At 36.9% G+C, this 19,121-nt stretch overlaps 1 protein-coding gene across 7 annotated transcripts in view; it reads left to right on the top strand.

Annotated features, from left to right (window-relative positions):
• The window catches only part of ASHH3 (histone-lysine N-methyltransferase ASHH3), a 37,923-nt gene extending 23,211 nt beyond the window's left edge, over positions 1-14,712 (top strand). For 5 of the 7 annotated variants that reach the window (XM_010253156.3, XM_010253157.3, XM_010253158.3 and 2 more), the window contains 9 exons: positions 5,086-5,164; positions 5,286-5,457; positions 5,547-5,627; positions 5,804-5,981; positions 9,303-9,330; positions 9,489-9,576; positions 11,373-11,421; positions 11,537-11,619; positions 14,360-14,712. In XM_010253156.3, coding sequence (XP_010251458.1) covers positions 5,086-5,164; positions 5,286-5,457; positions 5,547-5,627; positions 5,804-5,981; positions 9,303-9,330; positions 9,489-9,576; positions 11,373-11,421; positions 11,537-11,608 — 747 coding nt within the window. In that variant the 3' untranslated portion in view covers positions 11,609-11,619; positions 14,360-14,712. Of the gene's footprint in view, positions 1-5,085; positions 5,165-5,285; positions 5,458-5,546; positions 5,628-5,803; positions 5,982-9,302; positions 9,331-9,488; positions 9,577-11,372; positions 11,422-11,536; positions 11,620-14,292; positions 14,313-14,359 lie in introns of those variants that run through there. The other 2 variants (XM_010253161.2, XM_088891140.1) reach the window with 2 other exon arrangements.
• Positions 14,713-19,121: the final 4,409 nt, after the last annotated feature.

Genomic DNA, 19,121 nt, shown 5'->3' with positions numbered 1-19,121 from the left:
GCTTAGAAATCCAATTTGCCATGGGCTTGTGTAGGGCTTAGCCTAGGCTATAGCCCTTGTCATGGGTGCTAAGCTTGGTTTAGGCTCAACCTAGGCCGGGAATCTAGGCTTGTGTAAATATTGACTCACTACACAAACAACATAGAAGATATTTGGTCAAGTCAACCAAAGATTCAGAAATCTGCCTAGCAATCATTGATACATCAGTGTATCTATAATCACGTCATCTTCTTTCCCTTGAATCTTATGATTACGATCTATAGGAATGTTAGCTGGTTGAATGTTAGCACATTCAATCTTCCCCATCAAATAAATTATCTTGCCCTCCTTTTTTTTTGATCAGTAAAATTTCTTGCCCTCCTTCCTCGTTCCAAATTTCCCCCCTTTGCCAAAATTTCATAAGTCTTTCTTCCTTCCTTCTCCTATCAAGTTCTTCAATGCAAATGCCTCCCCTCCCAAAGAGAACAAACTCAAAGACTTGCCAACCTCCTCCTCCTATCAACAATTTCCTTTAAGTTTAAACTACCTTGCTCCACCCCTCCCCTTTCGGCATCACCTTGACCCCAACCTCCCCCACCTGCTCTTCAGAAGACAACCACTCTCCTCCACAAGTAGACTGCTTTTTTCGGACTCCCTCATAGGAGGAGACAATGATAGATTCTTTATCCCCTCAACACCTTGTAGATCTCGATTCTCCCCCACAGGGCTAGCACAATTGGAATTTCTGAACTTAACCCCTTTTCTTTTGTAAATCCTTTTGAATTTGTTGGTAAGCCACGCCTCGACCAAACCATCTTTCAGACGAGAAAACACCTTAAGTTGTGTTTGGTTTGAAGGAAAAAGTAGGGAAAGAAAGGGAAAGGTGGGAAAACCTTTATAAATCTTGTATAGGTTTTCCTACCTTTTCCTTCAAACCAAACATAGCCTTAGTAACATGCACAATGTGGGTTTTACTTGAAACTCTAGGCTTCTTCGAAACCACTGAATCAAGTCCTAAGCGTAGCCCTTTCGAAAGGCACATGCCTGGTGCGCCTTTTGAAAATTTGACACTTTTTGCTTTTTTTTGAGTCTAGAGAGCCCCCGGACCTTCCTGCCACACCCCTCGAGGCAAGCCCAAACAAGTCCATGTTAGGGTCATTGAAACTTCGAGAACCCCCTATTTGGTAATGTTGTCCATTCATTCATCCTAATAAAATGTCTTCTTAAAAAGCTATTAAACTATAAAATCATTATTTTTTATGTGAAAATTAAGAATTTAAGATCCTAACATGGACTTGTTTGGGCTTGCCTCGAGGGGTGGGGCACAAAGGTAGCTCATAGAATCGGGAATGTAATATGTCACATTAGCTACTTTAAGTAATGTAATTGAGAAAAAAAAGAGATTGTGGGTTTTATATGCTTGAAAATGTTTTATATGTTTGATTTTATTTTTAAATTCTGATTTGAATATGCTTTACATGTTATGCTTATGTATTTTAATTTTGGATAATAGGTTTTTTAAAACATTTATTTTAAAATTTAAGTTTATATTTTTATTAATATTATGTTTAAATTTTTTTTGGCACTTTTTTTTTGATTTTTGACATTTTTTTTACTTTTAGCTTTTCTTTGCACCTTGCTTAAAAAGGCGCACACCTCGCCTTGCGCCTTAGGCGCAAATTGACCCCTGCCTCTTGTGCTTGTGTTATGAGGGTCTGTTTGGTTCACAATTGGAATCAGAATTGCAATCAAAATCCTTCAGAATTGGAATTGGAATGGTCTATTCCCATAGTCTGTTTGGTTTAGATAGGAATCAGAATGAGAATTAGAATCAGCTGAATGGGATTTCATTCCCAAGGGAGGGGGAGGGAATGGCCATTCCCTCAAATGGGGCAATGCCATTCCTGCCATTCCACCAGGAATGGGAATGGGATTTCGATTCCGTCCAACCAAACAGTTGGAAACAGAATGGACCATTCCAATTCTGATTCCAGACCCCTATTTCCGTGAACCAAACGAGACCTGAACTATGCCTCATGCATCCGTGTAGTGGAATGCCTTGGTTCATGACTCCACATTTTAAAACATTGGTGTGAAGTTGGGAAACACATAAAATAGACCTGAGATGCTATCACTTAGCTTGATATTACTCATGTTGGAAGCAAGAGTATGAGATAATCTTATCTCTATCAGTAGATAACCTATATAAACCAAAACAAGATGGCATACCTATAATGTAGTTAGATACTTAGATGCACTTGAATCAATAAGGTAGTAGGAGGATGTAGAGGCATGATGAGCTATGAAGTTCTCTGATTTGGAAAAGGCTGTAGGACCATTAGACCTATAAATGTTCACACTCCCATTGCCTTCAAGTTGTTTTAGAAGGCATCTAATCTGGTCCAATTCAGCTTGGGCAGCAGCTAAGAATGTATCTGTTCCAATTCAGCTTGGGCAGCATCAATATTGCTAGAATGTATTGGTATGGAGATGGTAGTTGGAGAAAGTTCGGAATTGGTCGGCACAGGAGCATTGCCCTTCTTGTTTCCCTTAAACCTTGTTGGCTTAAAATATGGGTGTTGTTTTCAACATTTATCTCTGTTGCGCTTTGGCTTCTTGAGCCTTTCTAGAACTGCCACTTTGCTTCAGTTTAGTAGTGACAATCTGTACATGAGTATTTTCTATGGTATTCCTTTTAACTCTCCTTCCCCTTGTATAAGAGAATAAGTAGAGGAAAGGCTAACGACACCATTACTCAAAATATGCTGCCTTGTGAAATCAAAATCATAGTTGAGATCAGCTAGAAAGTCCAAAACTATGTTTATGTCTTTCCATGAAACTTTAAGAAAGGAAAAGTTCATAGCCACAGATTTTTCCCCTTGTCTTATATTGCTCACTTGCTATATGCAATTGGTATGTGCTAGCAGTATTTTTGGCCTATGAATATGTTTTGGTCACCCTATCCAATATATCCTTGGTTGTGGATAGGAGCATATAATTCCTTGTAATATGAGGCTGCATGGAGCTGAGTAGCCATGACATTCTCCTTCTGCCAAAGTCTCACTTAAGGTGAGAGGGATCATCATATTTGGGTTTCTTCTCTTGTAAGATACCCCATCTTCCAAGTTCCAATTACCTCCAACAAATAACATTGTGCATATGAGAAGTTATAACCATCAAGTTTCACGATAGTAATCTGGATATTTGGCTATCATTAGCTTCCAAATAATATACAACTCTTTTTCTGTTGATCACTTGCTATCAAGAATAATTTTACAGTCTATTTATCAAAAAAAAAAAAGAATAATTTTACGGTCCTAAATGTTGAAATGCTTGGCTTGATAATGTCCAACAGTTTCAAGGCTTTTGGCATATTGGTCAAGCACATAATAAATAAAAACTGCTAGTTATCAGTCCTGGAAGTATATGCAGAGGGGCAAGCACATAATAAACACCAGAAACAGCACTGAACATTCCAAATCAGATTACAATATGGTCAAATTGACCATCCAAATAAGCAATAAAAAATTGACCTTCCAATACCAGATAGCTCTCATACAATGCAAATCAGGCATCAAACCCTTCAAATGGAGCTAGGCAGTAAATATGGAAAAGGAAAATCAATGTTACAGTTTCTTTCTTGCTCCAATCAACTTGAAAGCAAGTTTGGAAGATTGAGAAATGTCAAGCAACCTAGATTGAGCTCCTCTGTCCAACAACACCAATACAGAACCAGGACTGTCTAAATATCCTTAAATATACAACAACCGCTTCTAAACAGTAAAAAAATTGCACCAAGAACTGTCTAAATTCATATTTTAGGGTTTCATTGACCTGGAAATAGGTCTGATTGTATGGTCTGCTGATGTCAGTAATCAATAATGATGATGTCAGCAGCCTGATCAAGTGTATATTGATTAGTTCTTGATCACATACCAACTTGTGGATGATATTGATGTCTGATTGTGTGTGGAACAGAAAATTTCTAAAACTTGAAGGTTTCTTAAATGGTTTATTCTCATTGAAGTCCTGCATATTCCTTTTTTGGGAATGACAGTAACACTGAAATTTTGAGTCCTTAATATCCTGTGTAAGGTTGCGTTTTTCATATTGAGTGTGGATCATAATCCTAGACATGTAGGGAAAATGGTGATTTTGAACATGTATTTCCATGTGTAAGAGTTATTAATTTATGAGGAGCATGTTACTAAAATGACTTTTCCTTAAGGGCTATATTTTATTAAAAGGTTTGACTGTACAAATTTCATGTCCACACGAATTTATTCCGTTGATTGGTGCTTGGCCTTTGGCCTTTCATGGGATATGGTAGAGGGTGAGATGTTGATGATTTCCTCCCTTTTGCGATATTATAGGGAGTATACAAAGAAACTAGTTGATTTTTGAAGGTAAGGAATATTGCTTTGGGGGAGGCTGCAACTCGCACCTCTCCGGGGGTTGTTGTATGAACTTTCAATCTCAAACCTGCTCATGATTTAATAAAATTATCATCATTCATAAAAAAAAAAAAAAGTGGTTAATATTTTGTACGGTGATGTCTTCTGCATAGCTTGGTTTGCTATATTGCACATGCATTTTTGCCTTGTAGCCATGGTATGGGTGTACTAAGGGTCTTGCTCTTCCAAACTGGGCAGGTCATTAAGGATTCAATGCAATAATGTGCATTTTCTTTATTAGGAAGAGGTCAAACTTGGGCTGACATAAATCAAACTCAAGTGTTCTTTTACAGAAAGCCATATTGGCACCATCAAAACCAAACATTTCCACTGTTTTATTTCATAAAAGCAAGCATAACATAATAATAAAATACATTAGTGGCATGGCCTAAGCTCAAGTACAAACTAAAAAGGTTGGAGTGAATGAGAGGACAGGAAATCCAGTGCAACCCTAACTTGGCTGGTAGTTTTGGTATTACATCTGTGCTCAACTTGATCTAAGGGTGGTTTTGGATCATTGCATTATGGTTGCGCCTAGGGTCAATTGGATTCTTGTTTTTGTACCAATTATTTCTATATTTTTCCTAGATATTGTGTTCTTTATGGATTTTATACACCTGTCATGGTAAACTAAATAAGCTATTGCCTGTAGACAGAGAAATGTGGATCAGGATTAGTGGCAGATGAAGATATAAAGCAGGGAGAGTTTGTAATAGAGTATGTTGGAGAAGGTGCTGTTTTTTTAACCATTATGAGTTCTCGTTAAAGTTTGTTGCGTTTAGTCTTTGTTATATTTGTTCTTTCTTTTGCAGTTGTATTTATTTACAAACATTGTTTCTTTATTTGACTCAGTTATTGATGATAAAACTTGTGAGGAAAGGCTTTGGAAAATGAAGCACCGAGGAGAAACCAATTTCTATTTATGCGAAATTAATCGGGATATGGTAATTGATGCCACATACAAGGGAAATAAGTCAAGATATATAAATCATAGTTGTCGGCCCAATACAGAGATGCAGAAATGGTTTGTCATCCTCCATTTTTGGTATTCAATTTATTTGTCAAAGCGGTTCCTACTTTCCTTATTAATCTTATGATGTTTATCTATTTCAGGAGAATTGATGGTGAAACTAGAATTGGCATTTTTGCAACTCGTGACATAAAAAAGGGAGAACATCTGACATATGATTATCAGTATGTGCACTTATATGAAACTTTGTTTCTATGTTCACATTCATTGAAACACTTATGTCTATTCATGTTTGTTGGCATGCATATTGTCTAAAATTTTTGCTTTTTGATCTTTCTCTTCTGAATTCATCTTTCTGCATTTCTAAGTTTTTGGACAACTAGTCTAACAAAACCAGCAGGTTTGTTCAATTTGGTGCAGATCAAGATTGCTACTGTGGTGCTTTAGAATGCAGGCAGAAGCTTGGGGTCAAACCTACCAAGCCTAAATTGTCTTCTTCAGATGCTGCACTAAAACTGGTTGCATATCAGGTGGCACAATCCTCCCCTAAAGTGAAAGCAATTCTGTCTGGAAAACATGTATGTGTGAGTCGCTGTTTAATTATGTTATTAGATGCATCCTGGCATATTATTTCTTTGAATCGTAGCTCATCCTTGTTCCGGATTTGCAATGTTGAATTACTGATGCTTTGTTTCCTGAAAATCTTGTTTTTCATGGCTTACATACAAGACTTGGGGAATTATAAGATGGTTCATTCCAGATACCCAATAGATTGAAAATATGTTTGAAGATAGCATATGAATCAATGATGGGTTGAATCATTTCTTATTTTAGATGTACCCTTAATTGCTGAGTAGGTAGTTTCAGATGTACCCTGTTGTATGGTTATAGGCAGTACATGGCTGTTGGAATGCTTTGGTGCCTAGGGATTCCTTTTTTTTTGCCCTAGGCACATTCTTATTTCAATAAAGCCTGTTTTTGTTGTGTATTTTTTAATTAATTAATTAATTTCAACAATTTCTGAACTGTTCAAGCAATCTAATTTGATAATACATACATACACCATCAGACTAGAGGGCTTGTTCATCGGAGATGTGCCGTATATTTATTCTGAGAACAATTGAATTGGAGATGTAGTTACCTCCAGGTCCTCCATTCTGAAAAAATCTAGGGGTAGTTATCTCCTCTCTTGGAAGTACTCACTTCTGGTGGTGTGTGACCCATATTATTAATGACCAACCTTTCTAATTGAATTTTGTCAAAATACAAATTCATTGGTGTGGCATCCAACTAATTTAACTATTTTTTAAACTCTTGACATAGTTTCCTATCTCAAGTTCTCAACTATTTGAACCAAAAAAAAACCCAAAAGATTTTAATACCTGTTGTGTGTCCTAATCTTCTAGAAAAGTGGGTTGTATATAAATAAAGCCTGATTTAATTTCTTAAGTCAAATAAAACATGATCTAAATGTACTGCATGTATAACGATTCCTAAACAAAATATTTGTGAATAGTGGCCCCATATCAAGTACAGGGTGGTTGCTTCCTAGTATATTTGTTAAATGCTAATCTGCTTCTTCTCTGAATTCTACATTAACTCAGTAGAACTATTATTTTATTGGAAATGGTAACTTTCATTAAAGATAGGGGCCATGCTAATGAAAGTTACCTAAAAATGGTAACTTTCTATAGATCAGAAGAACTATAAAATTCAGTCTAGGGTATTTTGGTCAGTTTTTTTCTTTGTATTCTTTCTCATCCTTCCAGGACTAATGGTATCATCTATACTACTGGTTTTAACATAAAAAAACCAAAAAATTGACTAGGAAGAACAACACTGCATGGTGTGAGATTGATGATAGAGTTTCAACTGATTAGTAACTATCTGACCTACTTTAGGAATTGTTGAATTTAGCTGCTCTCTCGATCGTTGTTTGGTCCCTTGACAAAATTGAGGTTTATGGTGGTGAAAATAAGAAAAATGCAAATATTTTTTTGATCAGTAACACAGAATTTTATTAATTACTAAAATAGAAAAAAAAAAGTTGCAACAAGAGGTTGTTAAATCTGGACACCCTTTACTTCAAAAGAACCCCACCCTCCTGTTACAATCGAGCACAATACAATTGAATGTTCATTGGTCTTGACAACATCTCGAACCGCTTGGGATCATTTCTATATTGCCAAATCACCCCCTCTCCTTTCTTCACCACCTAATTACTACTATCTTTGAGTCACCTTCCACAACCAGCCTTGATCCCCTTCTGCTTAGCTTTTTGTACCCCAAAAACAGAAGCCCTTAAGTCTGCCCTAATTGAATTACCATGTCCAATTGGCCCTGAAAACAGTCCACATATGTTCCCAACCTCATCCTTAATTGAATCACCATCTCCAATTGCCCAAACAACTTCCATCAAAATTTAATTTCATCCATCCTCCATCTTGGGGTGACCAAACCTCAAGGATTTTTTTGCTTCCTAGGGGAGGAATCAACTATTGACCCTCCAACTTCTGAAGAAGTCTTCCACTGAAAAAATCTGAAAAAATTTTCAAATGCAAATATCACTTCGGATCTACATTGCAGGAGAAAAGCCCTCTCACATAGATATCTATATCTACCAGTCAACCACCATCCTTGATCATAACAACCACCATCTATGTCTACTTCGGATCCATAGATTTATTTTTTATTCTTTCATCATAACAACCACCATCCTTGATCTGCCTATCAATCTGGTTCTATCGATTAGCCTGTAGAGAGACCTTCTAGGGACTCTGGAAACCCTGTAGTTGGTGATTCAGACAAAGAAAGTAGAAAAAGGCTATTACCCAGTGTTGATTTTAGCTATCCAGAGTCATGGGAGTGGTGGACTGGATATGGACCTAAAACTGATGCTATGCTGCAATTCTATGATACTATGGTATGTCATATACATAAAAATAAATTCCATGTTACCTATTTTGTTTTTAAGGTGTGTTACCTATTTTGTTACTCCTCTTGGAACTGATGTGATGATGAAATTGGTATGTCAATTAAAAAGTCATGGTGTTCCAATCATGGCTTTGATAAATGAATATGCACACTGTTTAGTCTTTAGCTTTGTGGCATAGTTTTCAAGGCCAGGACGAAGCTGGGTGATAGATAATTTTTTGGAGGAAAAAGTGGATTAACACAAACAAGAGTGATAAGAACAAAATTAGAAATTACCCTGTTGGAGATGCTAGATAGTTAGTTGGAAAGGCCTCTGTGTTCTTCTAGTAGATAGTTAGTTGGTAAGTTATTTGTTGCAAGACTAGGGGATTTGCTGGGTCATGCGCATCCACTAATTGGCATTGTGTGATTTACTTGAGCATGCTGCCTAGGCATCCTCTTGATTACATTGGTTCAAGGTTCAAAATATTGATATGCCCCCGTGTATCGGTAGGGGCATATCGGTACTTAAATCAATGTGCTTTTATATTTTTTTTAGTTTTTTTTCAAATTTTGGTTTTTGGGCATATTTTTAACCATATTTTTTTATAAAAAAAAGAATGATTCCCGAAACACCTTTGGGCGTATCGTGAAGCCACCAATACGATACGATACAGCCGATACGGGGCGTATTGTATTGAAACTTTAAACCTTGCATTGGTTTATACACGTACATAAATATGTATGGATTTTGTGAAGATGCTTTTGACAACATATTGAATTCTTGTTTTCCTATATTGTTATCTTCAGATTAATGGTTATACATGAGTCTCAAAACCCTAAAATTTTTTCTTCCTCTAAATGATAGATGGTTCCTTAACAAATTTCATTGATGTTTTAAAATTTGCTTCTCATGAAGTTTTCATGTTTAATGTGACAAGTTTGGGAAAATAGTTGAGCTAACTTTTTTGATATTGTTTGTAAAGGGCTATGCAAATGGAGGCGTACGTGTAGGTAAGAATGTTTACTTCATCTATTAGAATGATGATTTATTTTACTTAGAACGTTGACAATTGAAAAATTCGAAGTTTTGAAAATCTACAAGAGAACCTTGTTTTGAGACTACAGTTTCTGTTCATGTTCCATTTATTTATACCATCTTTATGATGTAGGAAGCTCGCGACATGCCCCTAGCCAAAGATCATGTTCCCATAATTGTATTGGTGAAGTTGTTCGACTAATACGTCCCATGGATAAGAGGTATCTCAAGAATTATATCCATTATGCCCTCAGCATTCTATTTTTGTATTTTGATTGTTTTTGAGTGGTAACACAATCAATGAGATTTTTATAAAATTTAGTGAGAGAGTAGAGGGGTGGGAGATTATATAAGTTCTTCATATTAAGTTAACCATTGTACATTGAAAAATGGATGGTTGTTACTTATCAAAATAAATAAATAAATAAATAAAAGACAATTGATTTTTCTGTTCTAGTTGAGCTGACAATAAACAATAGATAACATATTTTTCAAGAAAACAAGCAAGATATTCAATACTTTAGATGTGGAAGTGCAAGAATGAACTTGCAACATAATTATTAAGTAAAATTCCAAAATATGATTATTATTTTTGGTAGGTACAAAATATGATTATTGTGTTCCACTTGTCTATATTGCATAAAGTAAATTGGTTTAACCCATTCTTTTTCTAGTATGCAATGCAACTATGCATACAAGTCTCAACATTGGGCCTTCTTTTTTCAATCTATCCATTTTTTTTCTTTTTCTTTTTCAAATGTACCCATCTTTTCCTTGGGCTTGAAAGGTTTTGCTGAGTGCAGCAGCTGTAGCTCTCTTACATCCTTCACCAGTCTGGTAAAAGTTAAAACATGTTCTGTTTGACTGCAACATATTGCGAACACTCCTTATTCTTGCAGACTTGTTCAAGCAGGCTTTGCAATCACCCCCTATGGATATAGGGAAGCTAGAGTTGGTGGTGAGGTTTGGGGGGTTCAACATGGAACCCTGCTTGTAAGGTTTGCTAGCTAGGTGACCATGGTTTAAAGTATCAGCTAAACAAAACTATGATTTTTTTTTTATATTTTCTTCTGATAATTTGATAGGAGACCTGTCAAATTGTACATTTAAATGTTTTAAATCCAAAGTCCTAAAATACCTTATAATAACCTTATTAGATACCTAAGGATACAATACAATACACCCGATATGGGTTCTATTATATCAACACTTTGAAGCTTGAAGCTTGAAGCTTGATCTATCAACACTTCTCCACTTATGGCCTGTTTCTTTGGATTTTGGGGGATGGGGCTTACTTTTTGGGCTATTTAAATTTAATTTATGAACATGATAATTCTGAAGGTACTAATCAGATGGGTTAAAAGGACTGCAAATGGGATGACATATTTTTTTGGCTAAGCAAGGGGTTCATTGGCATCAATTGTTCTGTGGTGAACTGTAATTGACTTAAAGTTATAACTGGAAGGATTGTTGGGATTACCTTCCGTAATCCTAACTTTGATATGTACTCTTAAGTGTTAACTATTTCTTTTAACAAAATTCTCCGTTACCAATTGGAGAAAAAAACTGAAGACTGAAGCACTCACTGGGAGGCTTCAGTATGAAAGGGGGTACCAGCCAAGTGGAGATGATGAAGGCTTGAAGGTTAACTTGAAATCAAGTGTAGTTACTCCAATACAAAAGGTGTTGATTGTAGATTTATTGTAGAGCTGGCCAGGAGATGAGATTTTTTTCTTTGGAATTTGTTTCTTTCATGGTTCCACCTTTTCTGCATATGTTTATACTTTTCTTTTCAGTTTTTAACAAATTCCTTTTTTTTAGAGATAGCTTTAACAAATTCTAGATCTAGGAAAAACTAGAGTAGGAAAATTCTTCAAAATACAGCTTCATTCCTGCTTATTTTTTTTAATATTGCTTACAATTGCATTAAATTCTTAGTACTCTTAATCTTTCTTCGACTGACTGCTATATTGTGAATTCTTTCTGAAATATATGCTGTGTATGTCCAAAACTCCAGGTCTTTTGGAATAATAAAACGGTTTGATAATAATTCCAAAAAACACACGGTAAGAGAGGATTTTCTGTTTGACCATTTTAAATGTAAATGGGTGATTACAAGCTTAAGTTGTCAACTTGCATCTTATGGCAGATTATGTTTTTTTTTTTGATAAATTATGGCAGATTATGTTTGAAGATGGTTGTGTTGAAATTCTTGATATGACAAAAGAAGACTGGGAGTTTTGCAACATTTAATGGTGTTTGGGGTAAGCTTTTTAATTAATGTCTTCTCCATAAGTATTTCACTTCTTTTTTTCCCCCCTTATCATTAGCTACTCTAATTCATATCCTGGTCAATGAAACACCTGGGTGACCAGGGTTCAAATCTTGGAAACAGCCTCTCTGTATGTGCAGGGTCAAGGCTGTGTACATCTGTCCCTCCCCAGACCCCGCATTGGTGGGAGCCTTGTGCACTGGGCTGCCCTTTTTACCAATGAAACACCACAATCTACATGTGAATTCCATATAAGCACACAAGTCAGCATCCTTTGTTGTTTATAACGATCGTTGGTGTTAATGGCTCTTAATTGCTAGAGAAACCAACAATTTGTTGTTTCTAATTTATTGTGTAGGCATTTTATAATCTTATTTCAGATAATTTCATTAAAGGTGAAGTTGTTGATGCTACACATTTGTTACTGAGGCTCTTAATTTAATTAAACTTATCCATAAGCAATGAAATTGTGCAGAGTGGAGTGGATTGGCATAATAGCATTACTATTTGGTCTACAATTTTCCATAGCATATATTTTCTAATGAAGCAACTTTACCTTTTGGTTCCTAATACCAAGATTGCTCATGGTTTTCACAAGCCCCATCGAGACAACTAGGATGGTCTAGGAATTTTACAATTCAGATAGGGAGTGCTGCACGTACTGCATTTAGAGCACCTAATGATGGCTAATGATGTGGAAGATGTTATTACTATATCCACTGTCTATATAATAAAGAGTCATGGCAATGTCATTAGTCATTGGTGTTGGTCAGCTTTTGACTACTATAGGAACAGGCATGGCATCAACTGAAACTAACAAACTTTTCGAATAAAGTAGGAGATACTATCCAAGAAAACTTATAGTTGGTTTCTGTGAGATTTAGGCCCGAGGAAAGAACCAAACTGGTTCTATGGTTACTTGAACACAGTGCTGCAAGAGTATATTCCAGAAAGTTTCATAACTAATGTTTTTAATGGAAAGCAATGACTGATAAATGAAGTGGGGCTTTAAATTCATTGTTTCCGGTGTTCCTTGTTATCTTGTTGGTTGTTGCCAAAAATTCACTGCTGCTTGTATTCCCATGTTCCTGGGTTTGAAGTGAATTCTTTGGGCTGTTTTTTATGAATAGAGGTATAATGTGGCTCCTTCCCACTTATGGTCCATTTGGTTCTTGTGATGGGAATGGGAAAATGGGAATATTCCCATTATATTCCCTTTTTCAGCGTTTGTTTGAGTGGATGGGATGGGAAACCATAGGATGCAGGTTCCCAAAAACAATGAAGTGGGGTCGTGCTGAATGGTTCCCAATGGGAAACCTTAGCCGGAGATCGACGGGAACGACCCCAGTGAGAAAAGAAAAGTTTGGGAAAAAAGTATTGGGCTCTTCCTCTCAACCTTGCGCAGCTGACCATCACCACCTACCTGCGTCCACAACCGTCATGTTGTTGGCGTTGTTCCTGTCGATCTCCGGCTAAGGTACTACCAAAACCATGACCACTGACGACTGGCGACTATTTTCATACCATTTTTGAAGTTGTTGGTCTCGTGTTGGTGGCCAGAAGCCATTCTTTCTGGTGGTTTAACTTGTTTTTTTACAGATCAACATTCTTTCCAGTGGGAACAAATGCCTTGTTCATTTTCTTTTTTTTTTTTTTTGTATTTCTTATCAAGACCTCTTTCTTTCTTTCCATGTGTTTCAGTCACCCAACGGCCAAGAGTTCAAAGTTGTCATCTTCGTCCTCTGTGAAGGGCAGATCTATTGTCTTCTTCTCATGTTTTCTTTGTCTGCTAACCCGTCTTCTTCCCATGCCTTCCCATGTCTCAGCAACCAAACAGAGTGACAGAAATGGGAAAATAAATTTTCCCTTCCCATCTCATCCCTTCTCGGCAACCAAACGGACTAAGGTAGAAATAGAGCTGGAACGTTAGATTTAGCTCTCTTCTAGAACTACTTCAAGGAAGTGAGTTTATTCCGGCAGAGTTCTGAAGTTGTCATAACCCTTCTTCTCTATCATTTTTTGTAGGAAAGATCCAGTTCCGGTGCTTTACCCTAAATTTCATCAAATCTGAGCAATTTTTGTGCTTGCAGTTGTCTGAAGATGTCATGGAAAGTTGAATTGATCTTGAGGCTTAGTTTGGAAGGAGTACAAATGCAAATATGTAGAGTGGAAAACCTTATATTTTGTATTATTTTCTATGTATTTGCACTGTGCATATTTGTATTTGTACTCTTTCCAAACTGAGCCTAGTTCAATTACAAATATGTGCAATGCAAATATAAGTTAAGAAATACCATACACAAGGTTTTGCACTCTACATTTTTGTATTTGTACCATTCCCCAACTGAGCCTAAACAACTGTTGTAGGATTGAGTATTCACTGGCTGATGTATGAACTATCAAAGTAACCATTGGATGCCTTTGCTGTTGTGAAATTGGAATCTTTTACGCACACTGCAACCTCTTAATGGCATGAGTTGTATCTAATACCAATCCAATCAATAAAAGCACTGTTCATGTGAATTGGAACAATTTACCATAGTTTCTTATGTTTTTGTGCTCATTTTACATGTTTTCAAGGATGTATTTCCATCTAAGCTTGTTGGCATGTTGGTTTATGATACATTTGTTTTTTCATTTGCATGTGTCCATTCTATGTTATCAGTTGACAAACTGATCTACTATGGTGGGCTTGCTGATACTTTATTAAGAATTGTATTTCTCTACGCCAGGCACTGGTTCTTCAAATGTAACAAAAGCTTTTTACTTCTGGACCTTGCCTTGCTATTCTGGACGTTGCAACGTGAGGCGTCTTCCCTGTAAGGCATTGCTACCTGGGATTTCTTCTCCACTAGTGGCTGGCCTTTTGTTGTATTTTATGTATTCTTTAGGGTTAATCAACGACCTTGACATATTTCTGTTTGTGAAAGAAAAATGGTAGATGTTGTATGTGATCTTCAATGGAAATATCAAATTTCCAACTACCGTACTTAATCTTCGTCACGTTTGTTGCTGTTGTTGTGTTACTTTTTTTTTTTTTTAATATATCTTGGGAAAGCAGTCAAGTTTGCTGCCTATTGATAAATATAGGTATATTAAGATGGATATTAATCTGCCTATTCAGGAGAGTTTCTGCATTGATTGAGCTGTGTTGACTGAGCCGTTTTGGAGAAGCTACCTAGCCTACGTGACAGTTTTTATCAGAATGTTGATTGAGTTGTTGTGTTGATTAAGCCTATTTTCAGTTTTCTGATATTTTACCAAATATGGCTTTACAGCGTTCAGGGCAGATTTGTTCTCACAGAGCGTGAGGTTGGTGTAAGGTTCAAAAATGTTACGTATTGGTTGATACGTATTGTATTGGGAGCACCCCAATACGCTCCTACAGAGGGTGTATGGGTGTATTGTGGTTCTGACCGGTTCAGGGGTGAAGAACCATAAATTGGCCCCCTTAACTGGATTTAAAACAAAAAGTAAAAAGAAAAAAAAAAAAACAGTACCGATACGTCCCTACTGGCATATCAGGCATATTGATATTTAGAACCTTGGGTGTGAGGTGCTCTGTGAGTATATCCAAACTGGTATGTAAGGTCTTCTAGTGATTATAGTGGAGACCGTGGTTTAATCTCGCCTGCACCAAGGTTGGGTCCTAGGGGTTTATGGGTTTGGGGATGGGTTACATTGTAAAACACACACACACGAAAATGGTGAGCTGGAAGGTGCAGGGTTATGGGTTTGGGGATGGGTTACACCCTATTGTGTACCCCATGGAGCAAAAGAAGAAAAAACACGAAAAGGGTGAGCTGGAAGGTGCAATTTCATTGTGAATAGTGATCATTTATGACCTAGCCTGACCTGCAAATTTCTGGTTCCGATTAGTTGTTTTTCTTCCAGGCCTGGTCCCGCTCTAAGCCTGCACAAGTGCACATAATGCGGGTTGGGCTCAGGCTGTGAAAACCTTAGGCACCATATGACTTGTATACAATGTTTTAAAAACTGACTGGAATCAGAATCATTCTGGCCACTGGTTTCTGGGTTGACGGTTTGATTCTAATGGATTGTCCATTTTGACAAAAAAAAAAATAAAAACAGAATTAAAATAAAAAACAGCCAAAAACTGTTGAACAGATTGAATGGATTGGTGGTTCGACCACCCGGGTCAACATATCGTTGACCAATTCAACAGTTTTTTGGTCAGAGACCAGGTTTGGTGTAAAATGGAATCAGTTGCCTGGATGATTCTTGGGCCAAATGGTCCAACCGTCAAAGTCAACGGTGATTCAAAAGCATTACTTCTATACATTATTTGGTATAATATATTAATAAATGGATAACAAAACTTCTGTATATTTTTCTGTAATTTTGATTGTTATATTAACTTAAAATTTTAGTTTTTTAAGCCTCTGCCGGGCCCGGGCAGTCAAAAACCATTGATAGACTGTCAAAACCCAGCCCGACCCATGATCATCCCTAATTATGAACATATCCCAACATTATGAAGGGCTGATGCTGTTGGACCAAACCTCCGTGTTGAAAGTAATATTTGTTATATATTTTCCATGGTTTTCAAAACTGGACCGGACCGGAAAAACCGGAAACCGGTCACCTGACCGGTTCCATTTTCCCTCAAACCGTTGATTTTGGTCAGCAAACCGCTGAACCAGCCGGTTAACCATTTGAACAGTTTTGACCATTTTTTTCAAATTTTTTAATTTTTTGTCAGAATGGACCGTTCGACCCGGTAACCGGACCCCTGACTGGTTCAGTCACCAGGTCAGTTTTAAAAACCATGATATTTTCCAATCATGTCCAACAACAAAAGAGCACAAACAATAATTCCCTGAACATGATCTTCTCTTATTAATCCATAATAATTGTAATTGATAGATTCAAAACTTAAATGTTACATGTATACTATTGGTAAAATTGATGGTATCTTTGCTTTTGCTCCTATGAATAAAAATTACACTTGGATCCTTTCTTGGCTCCCTGTGTAAAGATGGTGAGAAACCCTGCACCTAGGCAACTTAAGAGAACCAATGGTTCAAATTGTTCATCCATCACAATAACCTTAACTCATTGCTACATGGTTAAACTGATAAAAAGCGCACACTATCTATCCACAGGCCATGCTTATTAATTAGACGGTCCAAAACAATAGAAGCTCCGAGATGATCTCCACTATTCAATCCAGTGTTTTAGAAACCGGATTGGATTGGATGGTTGGACCAATAAATTTGGGAATTGATCACTTAACTAGTTCCATTTCACCTTAAAATCATCTTTTAGTCAAAAATCATTGATTTGATCAGCAAATTACTGATCTGGGCGGTTGAACCATCGACCTGGATAATATTTTTTTATTTTATTTGTTAGAGTGGGTCTTCTGTTTGGACTGGATGGTCAGACCATTTGACATGGGAACCGGAGCCGAATGGTTCCATGTCCGCTCCGATTTTAAAAACCTTCATTCAATCTATGGTCGATCAACACAAAAATGTCTTCAATATGGTTTTTCCAAAACAATTCAAACAATCAATTATTTGATTAGAAAATTATTATCTCCTACTTGGTTAATATTTGTTTATTGTTAAACATTTGAAGGAAAACGTTAATTTAGAAAAAACAAAGTATGGGTTGGCAAAAACTTTAAGTCGAGTAGCCACCCTAGTTTTTTTGAAAACCGCATTTATTTAGTTGTAGTGATCATCAAGTTCAAATATTTGCTTCGTGAAGAGCAAACCAAACTTAGTTTCAACAACTCTATAAATACCTGACAAAGAGAAACACTCTTTGGTGAAGTACTAACCCATTTCCATATCAAGGCATTTAGGAAATTGCCTTTCCTTAGCATAAGTAGTATGAAAATCGTGTCATTGGATTAGACACCATAACCAAATGAGAGTAGTATAGAGTACTCCAATAAGGGCCACTCCGCTTCATGTGTATTACTTTTCTCAAACATGTGCCACTTGATGCATCCAAAAACCCATTGTTGAGATCACACATATCCAAGCTATTTAAGCAAGGGTTCTACAATAGGAATGGCAACGGGGCGGGTTCGGGGTGGGGATCATATTCCCCGTCTCTGACCCCGATTATGAAATTAACCCCGTCCCCATCTCTGATCCCTGTTGGGGATAAAATTTATTCTCCATCCCCGATCCCGACGGGGATGGGTTCCCCGCGGGGATCCGAATCCCTGAAATTTTTTTAGATAACAGTATTTATTTAAAAAATAAATTTACTTAAAATAAATAAAAATTATAAATTATAAATATTTTTTAAATATGTTTTGATATATAATATAGTATATATACATAATCGGGGTTGGGGTTGGGGTGGGGCGGACCTCAATCCCCATCCCCGACCCTGACCCTGAACGGGGATTCCTATTAATCTCTGTCCTGCCAAAACAATCCCCATCCCTGACTCCATCGGGTCCCCGTTGGGGATGGAGAAAATTGCCATCCCTATTCTACAAATGATGAGTGAGCAACCAATTGTTGCCCATGTAGCCTCATCCAAGAGGGGAGGGGTGAATTGGGTTCAAAAAATTTTATCTAACCCTTTTCTTTCTAGTATATTAGATGCAAGAGAACAAAGACTGTAAGCAATAAAAACAATGTCCAAGATGTACAAGATGTGCAAGAGTTAAGTAAAAATAAGAGATAGAATGGATAAGAGCAAACAACAAGAATCGACACATAGATTTACAGAGGTTTGGCTATCCCTAACCTACATTATCTCCTAGGCACACCATCTAAGAATTTCACTATACCAACTAGGGTTTCAAATACCATCAAAACTTTTATACTAGTTGGAATTTCGGGTGCTATTCAAACTTCCACTACAAGAAAAATGAGCTAGGCCGGCACTCACCAAGTCGCCGCCTTAGCCTTTTCACCCGCCGGCATAGACATGAGCCAGATGTTCAGTGGTTGCCATCTATGTTTGTTTCGCCTTAGGTCATAAGCGCCGGCTTAGAAGAAAAAGAGTGCCGCCTTAGGGACCCGGTCCAATCATTCAATAGTCGCCGGGTTTTAGAGAACCGCCGACCCAGATAATGTACGGCTGAAGCCCAAACCGCTGGGACAGGATATGTTAGACAATAGCCTAACTGTCGGTCTAGTTATTGAGCTAGCAGTCAAAACCGCCGGCTTACATCTATTTGTCATTTTGATAAACTGTCACCTTACCTAAACTATATAATCAAATCCAACGGTTATAACTACTGGCTTAGGTATATTGAGTTGTTAAAGGTGGTGGTTTCTATGACCGTTGGCTTAGTATTTTTAAATTTTTAAATAATAATAGCAGTTGCACCTGCTTCAACCTAAAGCATAAAAATTATTTAATCAGTTGATTGGTGGCATATTGAATTTCTTTCAATAGAAAAAGCATTTTATTGAGTATGAAACTAAAACCTGAATTCAATACAATCAATTCTGATAACCTGATTTGCACTTTTAATCAAGTTCTGGTAATCTAATT

Source organism: Nelumbo nucifera, chromosome 7 (genome assembly GCF_055504915.1).
Source record: "Nelumbo nucifera cultivar China Antique chromosome 7, China Antique-T2T, whole genome shotgun sequence".
Lineage (NCBI taxonomy): Eukaryota > Viridiplantae > Streptophyta > Magnoliopsida > Proteales > Nelumbonaceae > Nelumbo > Nelumbo nucifera.
This window is presented reverse-complemented; position numbering and strand designations above follow the sequence as displayed.